This window comes from Ochotona princeps, chromosome 11 (assembly GCF_030435755.1).
Source record: "Ochotona princeps isolate mOchPri1 chromosome 11, mOchPri1.hap1, whole genome shotgun sequence".
In the NCBI taxonomy this organism is placed as follows: domain Eukaryota; kingdom Metazoa; phylum Chordata; class Mammalia; order Lagomorpha; family Ochotonidae; genus Ochotona; species Ochotona princeps.
This window is the reverse complement of record NC_080842.1, coordinates 73683260-73708686: the sequence shown is the minus strand read 5'-3', so window position 1 is coordinate 73708686 and position 25427 is coordinate 73683260. Positions and strand designations below refer to the sequence as shown.

The following is a 25427-nucleotide window of genomic DNA, read 5'->3' as shown; positions in this document are numbered from 1 at the left end:
AGGTGGCCATGCCCACCCGGTGTTGGGACAGTGCAGACCGGGGGGCCGCGTGGCTGAGAGGAGTGGACTCGGACAGGGCAGGGGCGAGCAGACACTGTGACCACGTGCCAGGGTCGCGGCTGTGCCGGGCGGCCCAGACACTGGAGGAGCCGGCCGGTGGGGCGGCTGAATGGGCGGATGTCTGGGATTCAGACGCGACTGTGATGGCTTCCAGTGCGTGTGGGAGCGAGCTATGCAGAGGCCCTGGTACAGCTGAGCTCAGCACACGCTCCCAGCTTTATTCCCACGGAAACTGCGTTTCAGGGCGGGATTTAAACAATCTTCTTGGTGATGAAGAAGTCCTTGAGGTGCTTCATTTGGAAGAGCCCCACCGAGATGAAGATGAACGTCTGGGCAAAAGCCCACCACAGCACGTGGCTGTTGGTGTCCTCGCTGGTGGTCCGGAAGCTCTGCTCGCGGTCCTGTGTGTGGCAGAGACACAAGCAGCTTAGTTTCCTCAGCACGGCTTTGAAGCACAGTGGTCTGTGAGTGCATTCAAAGCTATTTCTGGGTGCAGTATCAAACGCAGGTGGCAGCTTAGTCAAGTACGGGTGAAAAACCAAACTTACAAAGCACACGTTTGTATGCAGGATTAAAATACCCAGGGCCGGGCCCAACACAGTAGCCTAGCAGCTAAAGTCCTCACCTTGCACACACCAGGATCCTATGTGGGCACAAGTTCTAATCCTGGCTGCCCTGTTTCCCATCCAGCTCCCTGCTTGTGGCCTGGGAAAGCAGTTGAGGACGGCCCAAGACCTTGGGACCCTGCACCCCTGTGGGAGACCTGGAAGAGGTTCCAGGCTCCTGGCTTTGGGTCGACGCAGCTCTGGCGCTTGTGGCCACTTATGGAGTGAAACATCGAAGGGAAGATCTTTCTTTCTGTCTCTCCTCTCTGTATATCTGACTTTCCAGTAAAAATAAATAAATCTTTTGAAAAAAAATACCCAGGGTCAGATCCATCAAGCTATGCTTTTCCAGGTAAGCCAGCAAGAACCATTGGGAAGGGTATTTGTACCTGGAGTCCCAGCATCGTTCCAGCCCTCACCTGCCTGACCAGATGGCCGCACCTCACAGCTGATGGCCTCACACCTGCCTGACCAGATGGCCAAGGCCAGTGGGTGGCAGAGCGGGACTCAGCACACATGTGGCCAGCATCCCTGACAGAGCCTCGGGAGAGGGGATTCCCCCAGACCACATGTGTGGTCTAGAGAATGGACACACTTGAGCCCCTACAAGGCTCTCAAAGAGCTGGTGGAAGATGGAATTCAGATAGCCCTCTTGGTGCCAAAGTAAAGAAGATGCTGAAATCCACACACCATTCCCACCCTGTGCAGGGCAGCACTTTGCTGGACACAGGGAGTGAAGGTGAAGGCATGCCCCACCCCTGCCGCCCAGGTCCAGCAGAAGTGGACAGTGGCTGCTCTCTGCCCACTCCCTGGTACCCATGCTGTTGCAGAGAGGCTGGGGGCCCGGCAGCTGGGTGTCCTTGTTCCTGGGAGAGCTGGGCTGCGGGGCAGACTGACCCTTTGGTACTCCTGTTCTTTGAGGATCTGTGCCACTTGCTCCATCAGATGTTCAAGCTTGAAGGTGACTTCATTCACCCGGTCCTTCGCTTGAGCTGTGGCTGCATCGAAGTCATGTTCGCCCACTCGAATATCCAGGTGGATCCTCTGCGCAAGACCAACAGGAGGCAGGGCCCTGTCACCTGCTGCCAGCTGGCCTGTGCACCCTGCCCCTCCTCCCACACATTGTGGGCACTCCCTCCACTGCTGGGTCTGCACTTCTGTCTCTCACCACCCTGTCCTCACCGCTGTGCTGTGTGCTCTAAGGGAGGGCCTGCCAGCCAGAGAGCACCTCTGCGGCCCCTGATTGTCTCCCACATCAGAGCCTGGGGTGCTGGAGCACTTGGATCAGCACTTAGGGATGTCTTCTTGGCACACAGTTGCATTTCTCATGCAAAAGCACCAGTCCCCCTGCTCCATCCCCATGTCATGTTCATTAATTTGCCCTTGAGTCTTACCTGGTTTTCACAGTTCGTGGCCCTCCCTGATGGCACTGGCTTTCCGAGCCCTTTCTTCAATATTGGGGCTCTGCTCTGAGCCCCCCCCCCCAGCTCCTCCCAGCTCTCTCTTGCTGCAACACCATGGTCTGGGCGCAGGGCAGGAGCAGGCCTCCAGTGAGCCCCAGCACAGGGGTTTGCCATGTCCTGCCTGAACGATGCTGATGCTGTGCCTGTTAACAGAGATGCGGGGTACATGGACTCACCAGCTTACTGCCTCCAAAAGCCACAAGCCGTGTGGAGTTAGACACCAGGCAGATGGTGTGCTCACCCGGAGAGTGGGAGGTGAAGAAGAAGCTCCCCTGGGGTCCGTATAACTTGGACAGTAACACCTAGGGTTGAGGGGGCCCACAGTTTATGTTTATCATGCTCTGTTTCCAGGGCTTGTTTTTAATTTTTAAAAGAAGGGGGATTCATTTATATATTTGAAAGGCAAAGAGAGAGAACAGATGGAAATCTATCCACCGTTCACACTTGGAACACCCACAAAGGCCAGAGGAGTTAGTGAGCAGCCCATCTGGATGAGCCACCCACGTCCCGGACACCCATGTCCTGAGCCCCTGCCAGCAGCCTCCCGAGACACCTGCTACAGGAGGCCAGACTGGACCAGAGCCAGGAGCCTGCGGAGAGGGCCTCCTAGGAAGGGCCTGGTCTGCTGTGCCACAATGCCCAGTCTGCTTTCTCATCCTACAACAGATCTCCCCTGTATCACCCAGTGAAAAGCAGCACAGTGCCTACAGGAATCAGATGGATAAAAAAGACAGCCTTGCTGGCCACAGAGAATCCCTCCGCAGATGCCTCATTGAATGGCAATGGTGTAACAGCACAGAGGCTGGTGTGTGCTGCCTGGGATGCCTGCATCCCACATCAGGGCACTTGGCTGCCAGTACTGGAACTGCTTCACACCTTGCCAAGGGAACGGCAGGTAACGGCCTGAGTCCCTGGGTCCCTGCCATTCACGGGGGAGACCTGGATGAAGCTCTGGGCACTTGGTCATGGGGACGGAGAGGAAGATCTCTCTGTCCCTCTATCTCTGGCTTTCAAATAAAATGAAAATAAATAAAGATGTTTAAAAAGAATGAAATTGGGGCTGGTACAATGGTTCAACTGGCTAAACCTCTACCTGCAATCGTTACCATCCCACATGGGCACCGTTTCTTGTCCCAACTGCTCCACCTCCCACCAGCTCTCTGCTTATGGTCTAGGAAAGCAGCAGCAGATGATCCAGGGCCTTGGCACCCTGCACTGGCATGGGAGACCTGGAAGAAGCTCCTGTGATCCTGTGAATCAGCTCTGCTCTGGCCCTTCTGGTCACCTGGGAAGTAAACCAGCAGATGGAAGATCTTTTACTCTGTCCTTCTCTCTGTAAATCTGCCTTTCCAATAAAAATAAACCTTTTTTAAAGAATAAAATCATACAGTGTCTGCTCTGAGATCACAATGTAATTAAATGAGAATCAATATTGCTGGAAAATCCCGCAATGCTTGAAAGAGGAGAATGCTCAAGAAATTAGAGTATGTTGAGACAAACAGAAACACAGTTTACCAAAATGTGTGGGATGCAGCAAGCAGAGAGAGCTTGAAGGCATTCCTTGCGCATGTCACAGAGGAGACCTAAGCCCACAGTCTGGGCTCCTCCATCCGGAAGCTGGGAGAAGCGGGCACTAGGGCAAGGTGAGCAGAAGGAAGCGCAATGGCTGGAAAGAATAAAAATAAGGGATTATGGGAAGCAAGCAAGCCAAAAACAGTGCAATGGACTCATCAGAAAAGGGGCCAGCAGGGTAAGCTGCAACTGCGGCTGACACCATGTAGTGTGCTGGGTCAAGGCCCACCACGCTACATCCCACCCAGCAGACCTCCTCTAGTGTACCTGTTAGAGCACTCACCCACTGGCTCACCCCACCATTCACGGGACAGTGTGAAGGTGGGGAGCCAGAATCTCAATCCACGACTCCCGTGAGGCTGCATGGACTCATGTAATGCAGCCGTCACCACCGAAAGCGGCTGGCATCAGGGGTGGGAGCTGGCACTTCGGCCAGGCCCGCTGCTTTGGCCTCCGCTCATCCAACCTCGGGTGCACCACCTCCCCCTGCAGCCTCTGGAAGACGCCCTGGTATGAACTGAGCCAGACATGGCAGACTGCAGCCATGTGATGCCCTGCACGTGGACATGCAGACCAAGTAGAACCAGGGACAGGGCTGCCTCGGGCCAGGGTGCCTTACAGAAAACTGCTACCAATGCCTGCCTTTCTAAGAAGCCTTCCAGGTTTGCTTTAGTGGAATGTCAGGATCCTGCCTCCTAAATGGCCACTAAAAGGGAAAATCTGTAAAATAAAGTTGCATGAAAGGATTGTGTTTTATCATTTCTTCCTATTTTTAAAAACCCTCATTTTCCCCGGCGGCGTGGCCTAGCGGCTAAAGTCCTCGCCTTTAACGCCCCGGGATCCCATATGGGCGCCGGTTCTAATCCCGGCAGCCCCACTTCCCATCCAGCTCCCTGCTTGTGGCCTGGGAAAGCAGTCGAGGACGGCCTGCGTGGGAGACCTGGAAGAGGTTCCTGGTTCCCAGCATCGGATCGGCACAGCACCGGCCCGTTGCGGCTCACTTGGGGAGTGAAACATCGGACGGAAGATCTTCTTCTCTGTCTGTCCTCCTCTCTGTATATCTGACTTTGTAATAAAAATAAATCTTTAAAAAAAAAACCCTCATTTTCGTTGTATTTCAAAGGGAGAGAGAGAGAGATTTTCCCTCTGCTGGGTCCCTGCCCAAGTGCCCACAGCAGCCGGGGCAGGGCCAGGCCCAAGCCAGGAGCTGGGCGCTCCACCTGGATCTCCCATGTGGGTGCAGCAGCCCCTTGGGGCGTACCTGCTGTTTTCTGAGCTGCGTTTGCAGGGAGCTGGATCAGAAAAAAGCCACGCACTTGGATGTGAATGGCAGGTGAGTCCTGGGGCCCCACCCGCCAAGGGGTATTTTGAATCTTGTGTGGGAAGCTGGGCACCCGGGTGTGAGCAGCAGGTGAGCCCCAGGGCCCCGCCTGCCAAGGGGCATTTTAAACCTTGTGTGAAGCATCGAGGGCAGACACTTTCTGGGGTTTGCACTGGTCTTGCTCCACAGACTTGAAAACTCCAAATGCTGCTGCTCGGGGAAGTGTGAGGCATAAAATTTGACAGGGGAAGGCACCAAGTGCGACCATCAGACACCTACCTCCTCGTCGAGGGTTTTAATCGTAACATACATCCCCAGGCCAGGGGCTGACTCCAGGAAGTCGTGTCTGCGCATGTCCCACAGCTGCATCTTGAAGTTCCCTGCACAAAACAGAGATGCAGACCATGCAAACCTCAACCACACGTGCCACACAGGCCTCTGACCACGTGTGTCACACAAACCCCTGACCATGTGTGTCATATAGACCCTGACCACACATGTCACACAGACCCCTGACCATGTGTGTCATATAGCCCCTTGGTCACACGTGCCACACAGGCCTCTGACCACGCATGCCATACAGACCCCTGACAACGTGTGTCACACAAACCCCTGACCATGTGTGTCATATAGACCCTGACCACACATGTCACACAGACCCCTGACCATGTGTGTCATATAGCCCCTTGGTCACACGTGTCACACAGACCTCTGACCACATGTGACACACAGACCCCTGACCACGCATGCCATACAGACCCCTGACCATGTGTGTCATATAGCCCCTTGGTCACACGTGTCACACAGACCCCTGACCAGGTGTGTCACAAGGCCTCTGAGCATATGTATCACACAAACCTCTGACAACACATGTCACACAGACCCCTGACCATGCATGTCACACAAATCCTTGATCATGCATGTCATGCAGACCCCTAACTTGCTGGGTAGGTCAAGCTCATGGAAAATGCAACTACAAGGCAAGCTGAGCTGGCATCAGGCACAGCAGGTAACTCTGCTGCTCACAATACTGGCAGCCTGAATCTGAGCCTGCAGCCAGTCCTGTATCCATCTGTGACACAGCCGCCTGCTCATGCACCTACTAGACCAGTGCTATGGCCTCTGTGCCCACATGGGACACCCTGAGGAGTTTCCACTGCTGGCTACACCCTGGCCCAGCCCCAGCCACTGCGGCCATTCAGGAGCATGAAGAAGCAGATGGAGAGCCTTCCTCCTCAGACTTCCACAAACTCATTTTTTAAAAAAGATTGATTCATGGGCCCAGCATGTAGCCCAGCCCAAAGTCCTCACCTTGCATACACAAGGATCCCATGTGGGCACCGGTTCTAATCCAGCTGCTCCACTTCCCTTCCAGCTCCCTGTTTGTGGCCTGGGAGGGCAGTGGAGGATGGCCCAAAGCCTTGGGACCCTGCACCCACGTGGGAGACCTGCAAGAACCTCCTGGCTTCGGATCGGCTCAGCTCCGGCCATTGTAGCCATTTGGGGAGTCAACCAGTGGATGGATAGTTTTGCTCTCTGTCTCTCCTCTCTCTGTAAATCTGACTTTCTAACAAAAATAAATCAATCTTTAATTAGCTGGAGCTAAATGGGTCCAAAGCCAGAAGCCAGGAGCTTTTTGTGGGTTTCCCACATGGGTGCAGGGTCCCAAAGCTTTGGGCCCTCTTTCTCTGCTTTCCCAGGCCACAAGTAGGGAGCTGAATGGGAAGTGGAGCAGCCAGGACACGAATCAGAGTCCATATAGGATCCCAGCGCTTGCAAGGGGAGGATTTAGACATTGAGCCATTCTGCTGGGCTCTCCCACAAACTTTTTGAAAGTGCCTCGTATTGACGGTCTGAAGTGGGGGGACCCCCACAAAGCCTGCTCAACTAGGTCCTCGAGCACCTCACCTGGAACCTGGAGATGGATCTTGGCGGAGCAGAGGGAGCGGATATCCCCAATGCTGCCAGCAGGTGGCAGAGGAGACGCACAGTCGGCGGACAGAGCCCTGAAGGGGAGGCCCCCGCGTGGGGTGTGGGGCCGGGGATGGCCGCAGGTGCACCTGCAGGAGGCCTGCGGGGTCCCCGGGCAGGCGCGGGGCACAGCCTGCAGGATGTGCGTCTCGTGGAGCCCTTCGGGGGAGAAGGGCTCTTCTCAAAGCTCGCAGGCCCATCAGGGGCCACAGGCTGCGTGGGCACACCCTATGCCCCTCCAGCTACAAACACTGCAGTGTGCAGGGGGTCGTGGAAAATGGTGGGACGGCGCGGCCCTTCGCGCAGCAGTTAGAATACCGCTGGGAGCACTGCAGCCTAGCAGGCCCAGCTCAGCTTAGCCCAGGCTGAGCTCCCAGCTCCCGGCTTAGGTCGGCTGGGTCCTGGCCTGGACATTTGGGGAGCAAACCAACGGGTGGAAGAGCTCTCTCTGTCTTCCTGGCTTTCAGATAGTATGAGGGGAAAAAAAGAGCAGTAATTTCGAAGTGCTGAGGGTCAGCTGTGGAGCATGATGGAGGGCTGTCTTGCCAAGTGCCCTCTGCTGCCTCTCACCCTGCAGACACCCCCAAACGTGCTCTCCCTGGGCCCAGTCCTGGCTGCTTCTCGCCGGTTCCAGTGGACCAGAAGTGCCGCGGAAGGAGGCCTGGCCAGTGCCTGCTGCCTGTCCCCCAGGCTGGTGCTGGGAGAGACGCGCCTGGGGTGGGCTTTGGCGACCTGACCTGTCAAATCCCTTAAGCCTTGGCCGCTGCCTGGCAGGGTCCATCTCTGGGACGCCAGATCCACACGGCAGGAGCTGCAAATGGCACCTGCCCCAAGCCTCCATTTCTGACCGTTTGCCCTGCTTCTTTGTCCACGTCATCCTCACATGGCTGCCCGTGCTCCTCTTTTTTTTTTTTTTTTTTTTTAAAGATTTGTTTATTTTTATTACAAAGTCAGATATACAGAGAGGAAGATCTTCCATCCGATGATTCACTCCCCAAGTGAGCCGCAACGGGCCGGTTCTGTGCCAATCCAAAGCCGGGAACCAGGAACTTCCTCCAGGTCTCCCACGTGGGTGCAGGGTCCCAAGGCTCTGGGCCGTCCTCGACTGCTTTCCCAGGCCACAAGCAGGGAGCTGGATGGGAAGTGGGGCTGCCGGGATTAGAACCGGTGCCCATATGGGATCCCGGGGCGTTCAAGGCAAGGACTTTAGCTGCTAGGCCACGCCGCCAGGCCCGCCGTGCTCCTCTTCTGCTGCCACATGCCGAGTGGCTATGGACGGGTCACCCTCAGGGGTCCAGCCCAGCTGGCTGTGCTCGGAACTTCCCTGCACTTTCCTGGAACCAGCTGCTCCTCCTCAAGGATTCTGTGTGGCTGTGGAGGCTCCTGGCTCCCCCTCTGCCTTTCCTGGGGCCTCCCCTCCTCCTCACCACTTGTCCCCACCCTGCCCCACTACACAGCCCTGCCAGGCTCCACAGTGGCTTCCTGGGACCTGGCCTTGAGACTGACCCAGAAGGCCCCCTAGGCTCCCCCTCTCCCACAGGCCCTGATCCGGTTCCGCTGCTTCCTGTGGCCACAGTGGGTGTTGCGTAGAGTGGATACAGCTGTGTGGGGCCAGCCAGCACAGGCCGAGCCAAAGAGCAGGGCCCAGGCCAGGGCACATGTCTCCCCTGGGGACAAGGAGCCAGTGCGGTGGGCACAGGGCCTGGGCAGAGCAGGACACACAACCCCTCGCCCCGTCTTCTCTTGCAGGCTCCTCCAGCTCCAAGTCCACCGTGTCACCCCCCTACAGCCCTGTCCCTCAGGAGTGGCCGGGAAAATGGGGCCAAGCAGCCAGGTGGCCGAGCACACCCAGGAGGAGGCAGCTTGGCCCAGCTGAGCCAGGGGAGACGCGGGCACTGGGTGAAGTCTGAAGCTCTGGCGGTCCTCTCAGCCATGGAAAATGGCCACCTTCACGCTCACGGCTGTCCTGTCTCACACACACAGAATAGCTGCCAGTCCTCGGAGTTGCACAACGTGCCGTGGAGGCCACCTGCTGCCCGCTCTTGGCCACCGCACCGCCTCACCCACCTGTTATCAGCGTGTCGCTGGGGATGTCCTCTACGATACACTTCTCCTCGCGCTCTGCCGCGTGGAAATAAAACGCGGCCGAGAGTGGGAGGTAGAGACACAGCAGGATCGGGAACACTGACATGTTGGCTGCTCCGGGGATGGCAGGCGGGTCTGAGGCCAGGGACCCCACGTGGCGGCTGCACCTGGCCGGGGCGGAGCCAAGCCAGGGAGCCGATAAGCCGCCCGGAGCGGGTAGCAGTGCAAACAAGAGGCCGGAGAGGCTGCAGCCTGGCCAGCGTCAGCAAAGGAGTTAGAACTGCCATCCATGTATTCCCAGGGCCAGCGTCCCCACCCCTCAGGACCACCCTGCCCCCCGGCTGTGATGGGGCACCTGCTCCTGTGAGGAGGGCACTGCACTGCTGTGCAGAGGCGGGAAGTGCCACAGAGTGGGCCGCCCCCATTCTAGGGGTCACCTCCCCAGGTTGGGGTGCACACAAGGTCTCATTCTAAGTGGCATCGTCTTGGTCACGTTCGGCAGATTCCTCCATTTAGCTCTGATCCTCGCGCCTCCCCAGGTAGGTCATGCCCAGGGCAGGACTGTGCCCCCCACCTCGGGGCCTAGGGAGGTCGGGGCATGGCCTGTTCTTGGCTGCCCTTCCTTCACTGCAGGCCTGTCCCCAGGACTGTAGCCACAGTGCCACACCAGTACCTGGCCAGGCCACATGGATCCCCAGTGCACCAGGTCCCCGAAACACACCAGGACACTAGGACGGCCACCAGCACCAGTGAGGGACAGAATCTTTATTCAAATACCAAGAGAACTGAAAAGAAGGTTCTGGAATGTGAGAATATGAGGGATGGTTCTGGAGAGTGAAAACTGGGAGAAGATTCTGCAGTGTGAGAACCCAGGAAAGGCTCTGGAACCTGAGAACCCAAGGGAAGGTTCTAGAGCGTGAAAAACCAAGGGAAGGTTCTGGAACTGCTCCTTTATTTTTTGCATGGGTGTCCCTTGGCGAAGCCTCACCCAGGACAGGCAAAGGGATGGCCTGGGTGCCAGGTCTGAGGTATTGCACCACCAGGTTGGTGCTGGGCCCAGGGAGGGTCCTGTGACAGCCTGCAGGACAGCAATAAATTACAAGGGTCCCGACTCAGCGGATGGGAGGACACAGAGGCCTGCTCAAGCACCCAGCTCCTGCCCGCAGAGGGCCTGCTCCGCGGCAGGGCAGGGCTGGGCCAGCTGTGGCAGCATGGGTCTCAGACACAGTTGTCGGGGGCGCAGTCGGTCTCCTCCTGCAGTGCGGGACAGGGGCTCCCATCGTTGGCGGGCTGCACACGCACATAGCGGGTTCTGCTCTTGGTGCCTAGCTGTCCACACGGGCCCGCGCACAACCCCCAGGAGGACCACAGGGACACCTCGCAATCCAGCGGCGTTTCTGGAGCTGGACCAAGCACAGGGGGAGGCACAAGATGTGGGTGCTCAGCTGGCGGGGGGCCTCTCAGGAGGGGGTGCCTCGCAGTTGCACATGCGGCTCGGAGCCAGCCACAAGACGCTACCCACAGACCCGGCCAGCTCTGCCACCTGCGACCTCAGGCCACTCAGGTCACAGTGCATCCTTGGCCCTGCCCCCTACTGAGTTCTTCCCGTCGGCAACCACCATATGTGTCCAGACAGCAGGGAACCTGTGTTGGGCCCCTGGAACAGGGTGTCCACGCGGACAAACAAGAGGGGCACCAGGCCCAGGTTGGTGGGGGTAGGGCCATGATCCTGCCCAGGGTTCGAGGTTAAAGGGCCAGCTCACCCCATCTGTCTGACCCTGACCTTGGGCAATAAGGGTGCAGTCAGGATTGGGTTAAGGGCAGGTGGGCACAGCCCTCCATGGACCCTGCTTCTTCCTCTCACACAACCCAAACCAGTACCGCCCGGCAGCCGGAATGGGTCAGGGTCCCCCATGGAGGCTGAGTGCCATGTCCCTTGGACTGTGGCACCACCCTGGGAGGGCTCGAAAGGGCAGATGGGGCCGGGCAGGAGCTGTAGCCTGCAGCAGGGCACAACGAGGACCTGGGCTTACCTGGTAGGCTATCTAGGATCTCATTGCCCCTGCTGGCCAGGTCTGTTGCAGGCGGCACGTAGGCCCGGGGACTCTGCCGCACCCGCACCAGGGTTACCCTGGCGATGGGCGGCAGGGCCTTCAGCCGGGGGTAGTAGAAGGAGTTGGCCGGGTGGCTGGGGGAGGAGGACGTGATCTGCGAGAGTGAGGGACAATCAGCTGGGAGCCAAGAGACCACATGTGCCAGCATGTGTGGTCTCAAGGCCAGGGCTAGAAGACAGAGCCAGAGCAGGGCTGCCTCGGTGACATCACAGCCCGAGTGACATCCAGGCCCCTGAGTGACATGGGAGTCCCCCACCCTCAGGGCAGCTCAGATTTCTAGGAGTCAGCACCTTGGCACCCACCCCTCACAGCGGCCCAGGCCCTGGGGTCCCTGGTAACAGCATCCCCTCCCAGCCAGGCCCGGCTCGCAATCCACCCACCTCAGTCACAGCGTCCTGGGGGATAGTGGCGAAATTGGGGGAGGAGAAGGTGAAGCCACTGTCTGTGCCCGCATCATAGGGGTACAGGTCCAGGGTCACCTGCTCCCGCCAGCGACTGCCCTCACACAGGTCCAGGCTGTCGACGCCCACAAACCAGTCGGGGCTGGGCACAATGCGGACCACGAAGGACACCTGGTGTGGCCAGACAGTGGGTGAGGCCACCAGGCAGCAGGGTCAGGCAGGGGACCCAGGCACCCACCACCCATCCTGGCTTACCAGCGAATGCCTCGAGTGCACCTCCAGCTCCGTGGCACTCTGCCCGGTGCCACTGGGCACAGCTGGGGCTGAGAAAACACCATGCACACTCTGCAGCCGCTCCCCAGCGGCCTCCATCTCCCGCATCAGGGCCCACGCCTCGCCACGCTCTGCGAAGTCCCTCAGCCCATTGCTGGCATGTTGGCCCTTCCGCCACAGGCTGTAGTCGGAGCTGTGAGCCACGCCTGCAGGGACACGGGTAGGGTCCTCCTGTGACCACACCTTGCCTGGGCAGCTGGCTGGGCGAGAAGTGTCCAGCCAGTCTTCCCCGGGGACTCCTAGCCACCCTGCACTTCAGCACATGGCATTTTAGCTGGGACTCTCCAAGCTGCAGAGCATCGTGCTGGGCAGAGGGGGGCCGGCAGCCTCCCCATCCCTGGGCACCTGGGACCTGGGGCCAGCATGGGGGTTGCCCTTACCCAACAGGGATGACCACTGCGCAGGCGGCCGGAACAGCGGGTACTGCTTGGGGAAGGCCGTCTGGCTCCACTTGCCCGTGAAGGTTAGGCTGTACTTGGCCAGCGGTCGGGCAGTGCACAAGGACTCAGCCCCCAGGGGCTGGCTGGCCACAGAGCCCAGCGTGGCCAGGATGACAACCCAGAGAGCTGCGCCCAAGGCAGGCTGTGAGTCGTCCATCACCTGTGGCAGAGGGCGGGGGGCTGAATCCCAGAGCACCCACTCCCCACCCGCCCAGGCGCCCACCGTACAGGGCATCAGGTGGAGCCCAGATCGCCGCGTGCCGGTCCCTGCGCCTCGGGTTAGCCAAACGGAGCGGCCGCGCCCGGGACCCGCGCAAACTCACCCGACAGGAGCGGCGGGCGGGCGGCGCGGGACGCGGGGCGGCGGGCGGCGGATCCCGCCAGCCCCCGGAGGTCCTATATATGCCGGCGGCCTTCACCCGCGCCGGCCAATGAGGCCGCAGCCGCTCCTGCCCCCGAGGCGGCTGGGGGAGGCGCGGGAGGAGCGGGGGCAGGGCGCTCCGGGCCTCCCGCGCTGGCTGCCGCGCCCCGCGCCCGCCCCGGCGCCGCCCCTCCCTCCGCTGCTCCGCCCCGCCACCCCGGGGGTGCGGGGCCTGGGCGAACGGGACTCCCGGGCCTGGGAGCCCGCCAACTCCGCTTCTCGGGCCTTAGGGGCTCAGGGTCCCGAGCTAGGGCGGAGGAACAGAGAGCAGTTGGGCCAGAGGCCGAGGTCTCCTGGGGAGGCGTAGGTGGGAGGGGAACGCTGGCTGAGGGTGGGGGTGAAGTCCCCACAGGCAGGGGACAGAAGTGGGGATGGAGGGGAGAGTGGCCCTCCCGGGGCACACAGCTGGTTCCTGTCTTGGGTCTGCTGCAGCCAGCGGGGGCAGGAGGGGGGCTGCCGTCTTGCTCAATCTGAGACATTTGAGTGGATACAGCTGTGTTGGGAACTGGGCTGGACAGTGTGACAAGATGGGGAAACAAAACAGGAGTGAGACCCACCAGGAGACCAGCAGGGAAGTGGGAGCGTGTGCAGGAGCGCCCTGCTCCGTGCTCCCCGTGTGTCCATCAGGAGCATCCACCCCCGCTCCCTGTGTGTGTCCTGAGGAGCGTCCCCCTCCCCGTGCTCCCTGTGTGCGTCCTGAGGAGCGTCCCCCCCTCCCCGTGCTCCCTGTGTGCGTCCTGAGGAGCGTCCCCCGTGCTCCCTGCGTGCATCCTGAGGAGCGTCCCTCCGTGCTCCCTGTGTGCGTCCTGAGGAGCGTCCCCCCCGTGCTCCTTGTGTGCGTCCTGAGGAGTGTTCCCCCCCCCCCGTGCTCCCTGTGTGCATCCTGAGGAGCATCCACCCCCCATGCTCCCTGTGTGTGTCCTGAGGAGTGTTCCCCCCTCCCCGTGCTCCCTGTGTGCGTCCTGAGGAGCGTCCCCCGTGCTCCCTGCGTGCATCCTGAGGAGCGTCCCCCCGTGCTCCCTGTGTGCGTCCTGAGGAGCGTCCCGCGTGCTCCCTGTGTGCGTCCTGAGGAGCGTCCCTCCGTGCTCCCTGTGTGCGTCCTGAGGAGCGTCCCCCCCGTGCTCCCTGTGTGCGTCCTGAGGAGTGTTCCCCCCCCCGTGCTCCCTGTGTGCGTCCTGAGGAGCGTCCCCCCCATGCTCCCTGTGTGCGTCCTGAGGAGCGTCCCCCGTGCTCCCTGCGTGCATCCTGAGGAGCGTCCCCTCCTGTGCTCCCTGTGTGCGTCCTGAGGAGCGTCCCCCCCCCCCCCGTGCTCCCTGTGTGCATCCTGAGGAGTGTTCCCCCCCCGTGCTCCCTGTGTGCGTCCTGAGGAGCGTCCCCCCCCCCCGTGCTCCCTGTGTGCATCCTGAGGAGCATCCACCCCCCATGCTCCCTGTGTGTGTCCTGAGGAGTGTTCCCCCCTCCCGCGCCCTGTGCTCCCTGTGTGCCTGTCCTTGATACACTGTTCTCTGCAGCATGAATTCAGGGCAGCTGCATCCTCAGGGTTAACGCCTCTACATATGGCCTGGCTCCCTGTTTGCAAATGCTGGCATCCAACTTAATACAGGACAGCTGGTCTCCACCCTGAGGCCTGGTCAGGCTGAGGTCCCCCTCCAATGTTGAAAGGGAGGGGACTAGGCCTGTGTGGAGCCGGGCTAGGCAGCAGCCTGGCTGTGGTGCAGCCACAGGAGACCCCTGCATGCTGGGAGAGACCCTGACCAGTGAGTCCAGGAGCTTGGCAGTGGCCTGGCCCTGTATGCCAGAGTGCACTGTGCCCTCTGGGGCTGAGCTCAGTCCCTGGAGGTGTGAGGCACAGAGAGGAAAGGGCATGGCGGAGCTGTTGGTGTGAGCTGGCTTACTGAGTGGAGGGACACCATGGCCCTAGGCCAAGCTAGGAGTGAGCCTGGGCCCAGACCTTGGTCTGAGCACCACTGTCTGTGAGGAGGTACTGGGCTGCGTCTGACTAGAGTGGATGCCAAGGTCACCCCCACCCAGCCAGCCTCCCTGTGTCCAGGGGCTAGCAGCGGCTGCCCCAGGTTGGCAGCCACAGAGCCCATCCACCCTCTGGGTTGCCCCAGGTCAACCAACACAGGGGACCACAAAGAGGGCAGGAGGTGTGCTTAGGGTAGGGCAGGCCCATTCAGTTCCGAGGTCTGGGGCCTCCAGGGCAGTGGGACTGGGCCACCAGAGGAGCCTGCAGGGGGGGTTCAGCTTGAGTGCCGTTGGAAGACCCTGGGTGACCCCAGGTGACCTCGGGTGACCTCTAGGTTCCATGGCCACGCTAACCCTCAGATGCCTGTCCTGTAGGCACCAAACTTCCCCTCCCCCAGAGGTCCCCAGAAGCAGTGCTGACCACAGGCAGGCCCCCCAACCACATTTGTCCTGGGTCTCAGCAGTTGGCATAGAGGTGGCCCCCAGGACTCTCCAGGGCAGGTGGCAAGGAGGCAGTCTGGCTGGTGGGAGTCGCTCTTGAATGGACCATTTGATTCCCTCCAGGTCCTCTGAGGCCCAGGCCTTCCTGCGGGTCATCCCCTGGCCTCTGGCCCTGAGGTGGTTTCCGTGGGAAAGGTGGCCTGGCACCCACAGTGACTCCTTCAGGGCTTGCCCGCCAACCTGGCCCACGTGAGCACCCACAGACCCCGCCTACATGGGTGCCCACAGACCTCCTCCTCGCAACCCCTCTCTAAGCCTACACCCTGACTCGTCACACAGGCCTTGTCCCCACAGCTGCTGGCTGAGAGGTGTCTGGGGCCTGAACATTGACCCCGAACTGCTCCAGGAATGGCCAGGGCTTCCCCCTGACCCTGGAGGCCAGTCACCCCAGCCCTAACCCCAACCCCACAGTGGTCCCAGCTTCTTCTAGGGACAGAGCCTGGCAGACTGAGTGTGTACATGTTGGGGCAGATCTGGTGCAGGAGCCATGTGGACCTCCGGGTCGGCTATGTGACTACAGCTCTCACTTGAAGACTGTTCCAGAAGCCGGCCGGCCGGTTTCCTCGCTGAGCGCGGCAGCTGTCACTCAGCCTCTCAGCTGACCCTCTGGGACCCAGGATCCGTGGCCCCACAGGCAACGGCTCCTGTTCCCGGAGGCATGTGGAGCAACAGCCATTGCTGCACTTACCCCAGCCCGGACTACGGCCCTGCCTTGCTGAAAGGGGGAACAGGAAGCAGGGGCACCCAACATTGGGGTGGGAGGGAGGTCTCTGGACCTCCAGCCTTCCCCATGGCCCCCAGCCCCAGCCGCGGCTGGCCCAACTAGCCTGTGGAAGTAAACCAAACCGGTGGGCAGGAGGGAGCTTTGCTTGTCCCATTGCCTCACAAGTAAATAAAGTTTAAATATAGTCACTAGGAATACTTCACTGTTTCCAATATGTATCTGTCTGTCTGAGAGGTAGTAGGGGAGAGAGGGCTCCCACCTGCTAGCTCAAGTCCCAAACACCTCTAATAGCTGGGGCTGGGCCAGGTGGAGGTGGGGATGCCACTGGGGGAGCAGGGAACCCCACAGGGGGAGGTGGGGATCCCTTCTGGGGGAAGCTGGGAACCCCACCTAGGTAAGCCAGGGAGCCCACCTGGGGCGAGGTAGGGACCCAGTCTCAAGAGAGCTGGGAACCTCATTTGAGTCTCCCTCCTGAGTGACTCAGGCTGCCACAGCTGCCTCCCAGGGTGCTGGGTCAGGGAAAGCCGGAACCCCAGGGCTGGTGTTCTGTGAGGGGCATGGCCAGCCCCAGGCAGTGTCTTAACCCCAGGTCAGTTGCCTGCCGCAAAGTAAACCATCTTTTTTTTTTTTTTTTTTTTAATAGAAGGAAAAAATAGAAACCCCTGCAAAATGACAATGTGGTCAGTTGCCCTCCTTCCCTGGTCACAGAGCTGGCAGGCACTCCTTGCCCGGGGATGCCCCCTCCCCAGGGTGGACAGTGGGGCAGGGAAGACAGAGCCTTTCCATGCAGTGACCCCTAGGACCGCACACCCTCCCACCCAGGACCTGGACAGTGTAAGAGAGCCTGGGACAGCCAGGGCTGGGGCACAGGTGTGGTGCAGGTGGCCATGACACACTGTGTGAGATGTGTCACTGGGGCACACGTGTGTATCCCGCCAGGCAAGGCAGGCAGAGGAGGGAGTCATATCCTCTGCTGGCACCTCCCCCAGCCTCAGTGAGCACCAAGGCCCCAGGGTCACCTCAGAGGGCAGGAGCTGCTGAAGAACCCGACCTGGAGACTGCCGGCTGGGCCACCCATTCCCAGTGACACACACAGCCAGAGAGGCCCTAGGGTTGGGGGACCGGGCTCTGGCTCCATGCCACAGCACTCAGGAGTTGGGGTGGCGCAGCGGAGCGGTTGCCAGCCTGTGGTGTCATCAAAGAGGTGCCTTCCAGGGGACACGGCCTCCGGTCACCCGGTCAGCAGCCCGGCCAGCTTCTCACTGGACAGCAGGAAAACCCATCGGCAGATGGGGGATCAGGCCAGGAAGGCCAGGCTCCCAGCCCCTGCCCAGGTCCCCAGCCAAGCCCAGCCAGCGGAGGTGGGGAAGCCAGGGCCAGCCAGGCGGCTGAAGCGTCACAAGAAGTGGATTTTCCCTGTAGCGAGGCACGCAGGGACCATCTGGCCAACCCAACCCCACTGCCACCCACAGAAAAGGGAATAGGGATCCTGGGGACACAGGGGGCTCCAGAGCAGGGACAGGCAGGCTCAGCTTCAGCTGTGGCCAAGGTGCTAGCAGGGGGCCTGGCATAACTGCCCATTTAGAGCTGGAGACAGATGGAGGACTGCTTCCTTCCCAGTTGAGCTCTGCTGGGCCCTTCCCACTGCCCAGGTTGGGGAGGTGGGGCGGCTGCGGCGCTTGGCCATCTCCCTGGGGCCTCGTCTTCCAGGGAGGGGGTCCTTGGAAGGGTGCTGGCAGCCCGAGATGGGAAGCTTGCCTAGCTGGACACCAAGCCCAGGGCTACCCCAGGCACGTCCTCCATCCTGTCTGAGTGCAGTGAGGCCCCATGTCCAGCACCGACCCTCCAAGGACTCAGTCTGGACCAAGACATGACCCCACCCGCGTGTGGCAGTGGGGGGACACACAGGGGTCACCTGTGGGAGAACTCTGCCTGCCAGCCATGAAGAGAGGTCTGCTCTGCCTCACATCCAGGAGTGCCAACACAAACTTCACATATGTGCACCTGTGCCGGCACCAAGTGCACACACCTCACACAGGCTTGCATGCCAAGTACACACGTACCACACAGACCTGCACCTAATGCACATGTCCCATGCAGGCCTGCACCTAGTGCACATGCCTCACGCAGCCCTGCATGCCAAGTGCACACGTACCACGCAGCCCTGCATGCCAAGTGCACACGTACCACGCAGCCCTGCATGCCAAGTGCACACGTACCACGCAGCCCTGCATGCCAAGTGCACACATACCACGCAGCCCTGCATGCCAAGTGCACACGTACCACACAGGCCTGCACCTAGTGCACATGTCCCATGCAGGCCTGCACCAAGTACACACGCAGGCCTGCACCTAGTGCATGCGCCTCATGCAGGCCAGCATTCCAAGTACACACACCCCATGCAGGCCTGCTCCCAATCTTTGGGACCCAGAGGCTGAAGGAGCCTTTCCTCACTCTAAAACACACACACACACACACACACACACACACCCATCTCCGGCCACAAGGAGAGCTGCTCTGGGGTCTAGTCCTGCTCCAGAAAGGCACTGGCAACTTGGGGCAGAATCCCAAGGGCCACAGAGTAAGGTAACAGCGGCGGGGGGAGGGCCCAGGGCTCCCCACTTCCCAGACAATGGGCCTGGGGTGGGAACTCCCTTCCCCCAAAGTGGTGACCAGGGCGCCTGAGCAGCCGGCCTTCTGTTCCTCTTTGCCTGCGCTGGGGTAGGTGCTGGGGCCTGAGTCACTCCTGGATGGCCTGGGCCGTCATCCCACACTCCAACACCCATGGACCCCTCTTGTGTGGTTGGCCACAGCTTGGGGTTGCCTGTGGCTTGGTGCCTAGGCAGAGGTCACCTCCGCCCTTTAAGGTGGTCCTGCCCTGGGTGCCCACCACCCACCAACAGAGGCAGGCAGTAGGGGAAGCATAGCAGTCCCTCCCTGCCCAGGGGCTTAGAGGAGTAGCCACAGGCCCACCCTGGCTGCTGCTGGCCCTGCTTAACTGCCCCCTACCCCCCCGCCCCAGGACCCACGTCCCAGCCTGGAAAATCTGAATGGGCTTGTGGCCTGGCTGCCGGGTGCCGGCCGCAGCCCTGTTGCTGGCCTACTTTCCACTGGGCCCCAGGGAATGTGGGTCAGCCCAGAGCCCGCCCGCTGCCTAGCACAGCCCCGAGGGTCCCCACAGGCAAGCAGGGCTGGGGACACCCTGTGTGCATCACGGTCAGTGGGCTCCTGCTTTCTGCCAGTTTGGGTGCCAGCCCACAGAGGGAGCGTCATCCTTCAAAGGGGCCACTGGCTGAGCTGCTAACCCCTGAGGGCCACTGGACCCCACACAGTCTCGCTGACCCAGCAGCCACTGCCCTAAAAATGAGAGAGGCCAATGGCCAGACAGCACTGGCTGAGACCATCTTGGGTCCTTGCCTCTGACCCCTCTGTCCCCAAGTCCCTGTCTCCTTGTGTCCCTGCCCCCGGCCCTGTGTTCATGTGTCCCCTTCCACACACTGCCAGACCCGCAGGCAGGGCAGGGCAGTCACTGGGGAGGGGAGGGTCCCTCCAGAGCCCATGGGCAGCCTATGAGCAGAGCACGTGCGTGACCTTTCACTCTGTCCCTCAGGAACGTAGGAGAGACTGTGGATCAGGTTGGGGGCCCCAGGGCTAGCAGGTACCTGGATGGGAGCTCCAGCAGAGGTCAGTGGCGCCCGTAGGGGTCATGGACACCCTGTGCAGAGCCATGGGAGGGCTGGGCCTGGCAGCTCTCATGGCAGCTGCAAACAGCAGTGGAATTAATAATCTTTTGCTGGGCTCAGCTTAGCAGAGTTTGAACCATTGGAGGAGCCCAGGCCAGAGGGCAAGAGGCTGGGGGTACCCCAGATGGGGCAGCCCAGGCCAGAGGGGGACCCATCTTATATCCATGTCATGAGAACAGTAGGTGTTGCAGGAAGGGGAGGCATGGTACTGGTCTGAGTCCCAGCTGCTCTACTTCTATTCCAGCCCTCCTGCTTGTGGCCTGGGAAAGCAGTAGAGCCTTGTGACCCTGCACCCATGTGGGATACCCGGAAGAAGCTCCTGGCTCCTGGCTTTGGATTGGCTCAGTTCTGGCTGTTGTGGAATGAGCCCGTGTATGGTAGATCTCTCTGACTCTTCTGTCTGAAAGTCTTTCAAATAAATACATGAAATGAAATGCAACATAGGAATCAGCGTGTTTCCAACTGGAAGTGACAGGCAAAGAGGCCCAGCTGCTGCCACAGGACCACAGTGACAGCTGTGGGCCATGTAGGACATCAAGTGTCCCCAGGGGTGGGCAGTGTCACAGAAATGTCACCTTGGCTGGCACAAACACGGAGGGAGAAAACCTAGGAGATTCTAGAATGGGAAATCCCCCTGATGGCAGAGTGAGCAAACGCAAAACAGAACTGGGGAAGCTGCTGTGAGACACTTTCTGCCTGTCAGACTCTTGTGGGGGAGGACCTCACCCAGCCCCGGGAGGACCCAGCCTCATCCCCACTGTGCCTGCAGAGCCATCCCTACTCCCTGGGAGCCTGTTGGTCACCCATCTGTCACCTGTTGGCTGGTCGCCCATATGCGTGTCTGTCTGATGTAGTTTTAAGAGCGTGGGTTCCCCTCTGGGAGCAAGGAAACTGCTCCAGGACCCCTGGCGGGACAGGGTCTGACTGGACTGGCTCCTGGTCCTCGCTCCTGCCTGCACCTCTCCCTGTGAGGGCGACAGGGTGAGCCTGGAGGCTGGGTGGGAGGGGTGACGAGGAGGAAAGGGTTGGGATCAGGAGCAGCCATGGAGGCGGGGTCAGCCTGGGGGTCAGGCGGCTGATGGGGAGCAGCTGTGGCTGGGGGCAGCCAGAAGAACACGCATTCCCCACGCGGTGAGCTCATGGCTCACGCGGTCCCCGCAGACAACCACATTGCAGGGAGGGGGCAGGGAGGGGGTGTGGCCTGACCTCAACCAAGCTGTAGCCGTCATCCAACTTTGAGGGTCGCAAGCCTCTGGACCCTCAGGGGCCTCATGCTAGCCATACGTTGTTCCCGACACAGGGCTCCCAACCTCGCCCCAGCCCTGGGCTACTGTAGCATCACCAAGACCCCAGCCACAGACTCCTGCCCGGCTCTCACCCTCTTTGGCTGCTCCAGATCCTACCCAAGTCTGAGCAGGCTACACTGCTGGGCTTGCAGGGAAGAGCTGAGTACCCTGGGAGTAAGCGCATGAGGCCAAGTCTTTCCAGTCTGGGCGTCACAGGGAGACAAGCCCCTACTGGCCCCCCTCAGGCAAGACAGCCCAGCCACTCACAAGGAGTGGCCCTGGGGGATGTGGGCCTGAGCCTGTGGCTGGCAGGGACTCCAGGCCCCTGTGACGGGCGGACAGCTCACCTGGCATCTCCTGCGACTGCCCTCACGTCGGAGAGACGTCTCTGCAGAGCCACAAGCTCTGTCCCAAGTCCATCACCCTGACCGCAGCAGGAGGGGCTCTAACCTGCTCACTGTGCACTCAGTGCACCTGCTCTCGGCACCCAGGTCACGTCAATCTTCCCCACACTTGCTGGAGCCTCTGCAAGAAACGGATGGGGTGATGACAGGCATTGATGCCTGAGGGCCATGTCCTCTGTGACCCCACTTCTCGTGTCCCCACACGTGTTCCCTGTGCAACCTTGAGTCACCTGCAGTTCCCACACACATTCCTCATGAGGACTCCACCACCACCATGGGGAGTGCTTATTTGGGCTTCCTGCTTTAGTTTTTTAAAATTTATTTTATTTTTTCAAACGTCAGATTTACAGACAGAAATAGAGAGAGATCCTCCAGCTGCCGGTTCACTCCCTCAAAGGCTATAATGGCCGAGGTGAGCTAATCTGAAGCCAGGAGGTTCTTCCGGGTCTCCCACGCAGGTGCAAGGTCCCAAGGCTTTGAACCGTCCTCTACTGCTTTCCCAGGCCACAAGCAGGGAGCAGGGCAGCCAGGACTCATCCAGCACCTATATGGGAGCTGGTGCCGCAGGCAGAGACAACCCACTGAGCCACAGTGTCGGTGCCCTGCTGCTTCAGTTAATGCTGGCCCGCTGGCATTGAGGAGCGTCACTGGAGTCCTCAGGTCGGTCACCGGCGGTGACTGCGGCTGGCCTGGCCCGGGACGTAATTCAGCAGGAATCTGACAGGCTCCTCTGAACTCCTTGTCTGCTTCTTCGCTCACAGCAATTCCCGTCGCTGTCTCCCCAGCAGGTCCCACGCTGGGCTCGGGTGGGAAATCAGTTCCAGATTTTCCGTCCTTCTCGGGGCTGGGGAAGGTCAGCTCTTCCCGCCCAGGGCTGGCCAAGCTGGCCCAGCATCAGCTCTGGCCTCCTCCCCCCCGCTCACGCTGATGCTTTCCAGCTCCTGCTCTCATGTTTTCCCCCAAGCAGGGGTTTCCATGATGGCTTCCATACACGGTCTGACTCCCACTGGGCGAGCTCCAGGCCCCACCGCTCAAGGTCCCGCTGAGCCTGCGGCCAGGGATAAAGCACTCATTTGGCGTTTGTGTCACACACATTAAAAAAAAAAAAAAAAAAAAAAAAAAAACACTTTCTCCTGTTGAATGTTTTCCACTTCAACAATTCCTGTGTGTTTTTAAAGATCTATTTATTTTTATTCAAAGGCAGATTTACAGAGAGAAGAAACAGATTTTCTGTCCACTAGTTCACTCCCCAGATAGCTGCAATGGCTGAAACTGAGATGATTTAAAGCCAGGAGCCAAGAGCTTCCTCAGGGTTTCCCACATGGGCACAGGGTCCCAAGACTTTGGGCTGGTCTTGATTGCTTTCCCAGGCCACAAGGTGGGAGCTAGGAGGGAAGTGAAGCAGCCGGGACATAAACCGGTGCCCATATGGGATCCCAGTGGATGTAAGGTGAAGACTTCAGGCACTAGGCTGCCGTGCCAGGCCCTTGGTGTTAGCCTTGTGCTGTGGGAGATGCTGGTTTGTGCCCTGTGCGCATGGTGCCTCCTACGCACACTGTCATTTGCTGATAGATCTTACAGGCTGTGCAGCAGGTGTGTGCTGGATCACTTGGCCACGTGAGGCTTGGCACTGGTCAAGGCCACAGACACAGCAGCTCCCATGCTGGGCCCCCTCCCCCTGCTCTGTCTGTGCTTTGCTGGGGCCCACTTTCCTCAGAGGCCAAAAGCTACCCATCTGCTCACCTTCTCTGCCCATGGCTCCCACAGGGCCAGGCTAGTTGGCACCAGGCCCAGTCTGCCTGTGCTAACCCAGATACCACGCCTGGAAAAACAGAGGGGCCCTCAGCCAGGACCCTCGGAGCTTAGTCCCAGGCCTGGGACCCCACATCCATCCCAGACTGCCCCACCCCGAGCCCTACTGGAAACTCCCAAAGGCTCGTCCCCCCACCCTCACCGATGCTGGAAGGCAGGGACAGGAGAGGGGAGCGTCCCCGCAGCCCTGGGCACTGGCCAGGCCCGCATGTGGTTCTCATTTCAGTGACGCGCTCCCTCCTGGAGTCTTCCCCACACTGGCTGGGCGCCACCCGGGCAACCCTGCCCCGCCCAGGGCTGGCACCATGCCCCTTACTTCCCCAGTCTCAGGCCCTGAGGACCCCAGGGGCTACAGCCAGGCCCAGCCTCCACCCCGTGTGCAATCATGGTTCTGCCTCCTGGGGGCAGCACAGTACCACTAACCCCAAGGAGAGGCAGCCCCACCAGGCATGCCCTGAGCAGGCCTATCTATAGGTCACAGAGCAGAGGGCACGTGAGGAGCACCCTCACCATACTTGAGGTTAAGCCCATGCCAGGGTCACCTAGGAGGTATGTGAACCAGTCTTAGGGAACAGCATGTGAAGTGACCTAGTGCTGAGTTGCGAGGTGAGCTGGTGCTATGTGAGGTGACCTGGTGCTGCGTGAGGTGACCTGGTACTGTGTGTGAGGTGTCCTGGTACTGTGTGAGGTGACCTGGTACTATGTGAGGTGACCTGGTGCTGTGTGAGGTGTCCTGGTGCTGTGTGAGGTGACCTGGTGCTGCGTGAGGTGACCTGGTTCTGTGTGTGAGGTGTCCTGGTACTGTGTGAGGTGACCTGGTGCTGCGTGAGGTGACCTGGTGCTGTGTGAGGTGACCTGGTACTATGTGAGGTGAGCTGGTGCTGTGTGAGGTGACCTGGTGCTGTGTGAGGTGACCTGGTACTGTGTGGAGTGACCTGGTACTGTGTGGAGTGACCTGGTGCTGTGTGAGGTGACCTGGTACTGTGTGAGGTGAGCTGGTACTGTGTGAGGTGTCCTGGTGCTGTGTGAGGTGACCTGGTACTGTGTGAGGTGTCCTGGTACTGTGTGAGGTGACCTGGTACTATGTGAGGTGACCTGGTGCTGTGTGAGGTGTCCTGGTGCTGTGTGAGGTGACCTGGTGCTGCGTGAGGTGACCTGGTACTGTGTGAGGTGACCTGGTACTGTGTGAGGTGAGCTGGTACTGTGTGAGGTGTCCTGGTACTGTGTGAGGTGACCTGGTACTATGTGAGGTGACCTGGTGCTGTGTGAGGTGTCCTGGTGCTGTGTGAGGTGACCTGGTGCTGCGTGAGGTGACCTGGTGCTGTGTGAGGTGACCTGGTACTGTGTGGAGTGACCTGGTACTGTGTGGAGTGACCTGGTGCTGTGTGAGGTGACCTGGTACTGTGTGAGGTGAGCTGGTACTGTGTGAGGTGAGCTGGTACTGTGTGTGAGGTGTCCTGGTACTGTGTGAGGTGACCTGGTGCTGCGTGAGGTGAGCTGGTACTGTGTGAGGTGAGCTGGTACTGTGTGTGAGGTGTCCTGGTACTGTGTGAGGTGACCTGGTGCTGCGTGAGGTGACCTGGTACTGTGTGTGAGGTGTCCTGGTACTGTGTGAGGTGACCTGGTGCTGCGTGAGGTGACCTGGTTCTGTGTGTGAGGTGTCCTGGTACTGTGTGAGGTGTCCTGGTGCTGTGTGAGGTGACCTGGTGCTGTGTGAGGTGACCTGGTACTGTGTGAGGTGACCTGGTGCTGCGTGAGGTGACCTGGTACTGTGTGAGGTGACCTGGTACTGTGTGGAGTGACCTGGTACTGTGTGGAGTGACCTGGTGCTGTGTGAGGTGACCTGGTACTGTGTGAGGTGAGCTGGTACTGTGTGAGGTGAGCTGGTACTGTGTGTGAGGTGTCCTGGTACTGTGTGAGGTGACCTGGTGCTGCGTGAGGTGACCTGGTACTGTGTGTGAGGTGTCCTGGTACTGTGTGAGGTGACCTGGTACTATGTGAGGTGACCTGGTGCTGTGTGAGGTGTCCTGGTACTGTGTGAGGTGACCTGGTACTGTGTGAGGTGACCTGGTACTGTGTGAGGTGAGCTGGTACTGTGTGAGGTGACCTGGTGCTGTGTGAGGTGACCTGGTACTGTGTGTGAGGTGACCTGGTGCTGTGTGTGAGGTGACCTGGTGCTGTGTGAGGTGACCCGATACTGTGA

The 25427-nt window shown here is 60.0% G+C and overlaps 2 protein-coding genes across 4 annotated transcripts in view; both read right to left on the bottom strand.

Moving 5' to 3' along the window:
* Positions 1-247: 247 nt before the first annotated feature.
* Positions 248-9189, bottom strand: LOC101526538 (transmembrane emp24 domain-containing protein 11-like). Its single transcript, XM_004579401.3, has 5 exons — positions 9060-9189; positions 5301-5401; positions 2305-2430; positions 1563-1709; positions 248-461 (listed from the first exon to the last, which is right to left on the bottom strand). Exons 1-5 carry the CDS (start codon positions 9181-9183, stop codon positions 312-314), a joined length of 648 nt encoding a protein of 215 aa, XP_004579458.2. The 5' UTR covers positions 9184-9189; the 3' UTR covers positions 248-311.
* A 633-nt stretch (positions 9190-9822) lies between these two features.
* LOC101522611 (spondin-2) overlaps positions 9823-25427 on the bottom strand; it is a 233880-nt gene continuing 218275 nt past the window's right edge. For 2 of the 3 annotated variants that reach the window (XM_058670366.1, XM_058670367.1), the window contains exons 2-7: positions 12689-12703; positions 12306-12525; positions 11848-12071; positions 11572-11763; positions 11111-11285; positions 9823-10480 (exon numbers count right to left, since the gene is read on the bottom strand). In XM_058670366.1, the coding sequence (XP_058526349.1) occupies positions 10296-10480; positions 11111-11285; positions 11572-11763; positions 11848-12071; positions 12306-12522 (993 nt within the window). In that variant the 5' untranslated portion in view covers positions 12523-12525; positions 12689-12703 and the 3' untranslated portion in view covers positions 9823-10295. Of the gene's footprint in view, positions 10481-11110; positions 11286-11571; positions 11764-11847; positions 12072-12305; positions 12526-12688; positions 12869-25427 lie in introns of those variants that run through there. The other variant, XM_058670365.1, reaches the window with a different exon arrangement.

Bases quoted from the DNA above. Each gene is read 5' to 3' on its own strand.
- LOC101526538 (XM_004579401.3), bottom strand. From the start codon at position 9,183: ATGTCAGTGTTCCCGATCCTGCTGTGTCTCTACCTCCCACTCTCGGCC. The intron at 5,402-9,059 runs GTGGGTGAGGCG...TGTTTTGTGCAG, and splicing joins CAGCGACACGCTGATAACAG to GGAACTTCAAGATGCAGCTG. The intron at 2,431-5,300 runs GTAGGTGTCTGA...CCTCAACCCTAG, and splicing joins TTAAAACCCTCGACGAGGAG to GTGTTACTGTCCAAGTTATA.